This window comes from Pygoscelis adeliae, unplaced genomic scaffold, assembly GCF_000699105.1.
Source record: "Pygoscelis adeliae isolate BGI_AS28 unplaced genomic scaffold, ASM69910v1 Scaffold210, whole genome shotgun sequence".
In the NCBI taxonomy this organism is placed as follows: Eukaryota; Metazoa; Chordata; class Aves; order Sphenisciformes; family Spheniscidae; genus Pygoscelis; species Pygoscelis adeliae.
In genome coordinates, this window is record NW_008823959.1 from 110446 (window position 1) to 113692 (window position 3247).

Here is a 3247-nt window from a genome sequence, read left to right on the forward strand (position 1 = left end):
GCCACCCCCCAGAGACCACCACCACGCAGAGCACCCAGTCAGCTGACGGCTCGGCACGCAGCACCATCACCAAGACTGAGCGTCTCATCCAGTCTAGTACGAGCGGGGGCAGGGGCGGGGGTACAGGGCTCGCTTGCCCAGCACGACCAGTGTGCCGGCCCTTTGGGAGGCCGTGCAGAGTCTTTCCCGGAGCTCTGCCACCACAGCTTCTCTCTGCCACTCTCTCCACTTGTCCTGGGTCTGGCTTGACCATGCTGGGAGCAGAACCGTGGTTCAGGGCTGAGTTTTGCTGCATCTCCTCTGGTTCGCCCAGAGCCTGCCTGGGGATCTTTAAGGGATCTGCTCCGGCGACTTCCCACCTGATCCTCTGCCCCGTCAGGGTGGCAGGGGCCTTGTCTGCACCTTGGGCCTGTGTCCTGTCCCCTACACCTCTGCCCTCCCAGTCCCTGGGTAGCTCAAGCTGAGAGTCACTGCAGAGGTCTGAGAGATGCTCCAGCTCCCCACTCCTTTGCACTGGCCCCTTTGCTCTGCCTGGGGGGCACATGCCATCTGTCCCCCCTCTGCCTGCCCTGGCCATGGCTCTGCCACCTGGGACTTCTCCCTGTTGCGCTACGTGGATGCGAGGGTGCTTGGCAGCAGTGGGTGTCTGTGGGTGCCGCTGCGCCCGGCCCCAGCTGATCCCCCATTGCCTTGCCCCCTCCAGGCGATGGCACCAAGACCTCCCGTACTACAACCATGGAGTCAAGTTACATGAAGAGATCGGACAGTAAGAGCTTTTGCTGCCCTTTCCCCGCGGCATCCTCTGGGTGTAATCTCAGGGGCCAAGAGATCGGACAGTAAGAGCTTTTGCTGCCCTTTCCCCGCGGCATCCTCTGGGTGTAATCCCAGGGGCATTGCAGCTGCTGAGCCATCCCTGCCTGTGGCGTGGGCAGAGCCCCCAGCCTGCCTGGTGCCGCTTCCCTCAGCTCCTGCCCAAGGCCTGTTTCTCTCTCTCTGCAGATGGCAACAGCACATTTGTTCAAACCAAATCATCCTACAGCTCCTCTTCCAAGAAGACGGGCAGGTAAGCGGCGGTGCCTCCCCAGGGCCAGCCCCAAACAGTCCGTGTCAGCCACGTGCTTGCACAAACCCTCTCTGCCCAGCTTGCGGTATCCTCATGCAGGGATGTCCCCAAAGCCTCCTGGTCCTTGGGGCATGCTCGCTGTCTCCAGCGGTCCCCATGGGTCCCTCCATGGGCATGGAGACGTGTCTGCCAGCCAGGGACCTTAAGCCACCCCTGTTCTGTCCCAGGGACATGGAGGTCTCCAAAGCTCCAGGGCTAGCAATGGGCTGAGGCCACCACGTGCCCTTCCATGGGCTGCCTGCAGCCCCCTTAGCTTCATCTGTCTCTCTCCCAGCATCTTCGACCGTGAAGACGAGAGTGCCTCCAGGCAGAGCAGCCTGGCCGCGCTGGAGCGGCGCCAGGCTGAGAAGAAGAAGGAGTTGATGAAAGCTCAGAGCCTGCCCAAGACATCGGCCTCGCAGGCTCGCAAGGCCATGATGGAGAAGCTGCAGAAGGAGGGCGTGAGGTGAGGCTGGGCCAGGGGCAGGCTGGCTGGGGTGGCAAGCGCTGTGTGGATAACACCCCGCGTCTTCTGCTGCAGCTCGCCAAACCCTGCAGTGGCACACACTGCCGTGCAGCGCTCCTCCAGCTTTGGCGTGCCCAATGCCAACAGCATCAAGCAGATGTTGCTAGACTGGTGCAGAGCCAAGACCCGGGGCTATGAGGTGAGTGCCATTTCCTCTCCCCGTCCCCAGGGCTGGTCACTCTGTCCCTTGGTAACTCTCCCTGCCCTCACAGCACGTGGACATCCAGAACTTCTCATCCAGCTGGAGTGATGGCATGGCCTTCTGTGCCTTGGTCCACAACTTCTTCCCCGAGGCATTTGACTACAGCCAGCTAACGCCCCAGAACCGCCGTCACAACTTTGAGGTGGCCTTCTCCTCCGCAGAGTACGTAGCTCTCGTGCCATCACGTGGGCTTGGGGTGGCTCAGGGTGGCTCTCCCGGTCACTGCCCGGGGTGAGGGGGGACATGGACAGGGGTGATGGCGCTGGAGGTGAGCACCTGTCAGCATCGCTCCCCCCCTCCGTGTCGTGCAACAAGGTTTGGACACCGGGGGCGAAAGCAGTGGCTGCGTGGACAGAGCCATGAGTCTGGCGTGGCGAGGGTGGGCGTGGGGGTCTGGGCTTCCTAGGCGTGGGGCAGAGCACCCAAAGGCAGGGCAGCAGCCCCCCAAGCCTACCCGGCTCATCCCATCCCGGGGTGCCGGGTGCGGGACCGCAGCCCCTGGGGAGTGGGGTTTGGCTGTGCCAGGTGCCTCCTTTCATGGTCGTAGGGGCTCAAACACCGTCGCAGCTTCTCCAGTCTCTTCCCTTCCCCTTTTGCTTCTGGTTTTCCTGGGTGCTGAGAGACGGGAGCGCGTCCAGTGAGCTGGGAGCTCCCGTGAGCTCCCTGGGTGCCACGGTGCTGTTCAGTGGAGCGAGAAGGGGAGCCGTGTGCCTGGCTCTTGGCGCTCCTGGTAATGGACTCTGCCTTAATTGGGGAACCGGTGCGTGGACTTGAGAGAGCCATCGATCTCTCCAGCCTGGAAGCCAGGTGGCCTCTCGTCCTTCCTCCTCCTCCAGCTCTTGCGAGCGTCTTCTCCCGAGCTTCCTGCACCAGGGCTGTGCCGCGTGGTTCCAAGCGGAGCTGGGCAGGAGGGCTGGGCTCGCCCCCACCATCCTCCCGGCGGGTCTATATAGGGTCTATATAGAGCGCCGCTCTGCTCTGGAACCCGCTCCCCGAGCACCTGGCGTGCCAGAACACCTCACTCCTCCTCTTCTGCCTCCGTCTGTCCTTCCCTCTGGACCTCACGCCTCTCCACGCTGCTCACCTGCCCTCCCCCTCCCTTGCTTGTGCCCCCCCAAATCTCACTGAATGGCCTTGGCGCGGCGGTGCCCGGAGCCCTCCTGCCCCTGCATCGTGCACAGCCAGAGCATGCGAGAGCAGAGCAGCATCTGCCCGGGGCGGGGGGACGGGAACTGCATTGATCCGTGTCTCTTGTTTTCTCGTCCTCCCCTCCCCGACTGGGCTGCGGTCACTGGCTTGCCCCTCTCTCTCCCTGCCCCCAGGAAGCACGCGGACTGTCCGCAGTTGCTGGACGTGGAGGACATGGTCCGGATGCGCGAGCCGGATTGGAAGTGTGTGTACACATACATTCGGGAAT

General features: G+C 63.2%; 1 protein-coding gene across 1 annotated transcript in view; it reads left to right on the forward strand.

The window, feature by feature from the left end:
• LOC103916213 (smoothelin-like) overlaps nucleotides 1-3246 on the forward strand; it is a gene marked incomplete at its 3' end in the record, with an annotated part of 14991 nt that extends 11745 nt beyond the window's left edge. Inside the window, 7 exon segments of the mRNA XM_009323176.1 lie at nucleotides 13-96; nucleotides 704-766; nucleotides 1000-1063; nucleotides 1398-1568; nucleotides 1644-1767; nucleotides 1841-1992; nucleotides 3153-3246. Of these exon segments, the coding sequence (XP_009321451.1) occupies nucleotides 13-96; nucleotides 704-766; nucleotides 1000-1063; nucleotides 1398-1568; nucleotides 1644-1767; nucleotides 1841-1992; nucleotides 3153-3246 (752 nt within the window).
• Between the last annotated feature and the right edge of the window lies 1 nt (nucleotide 3247).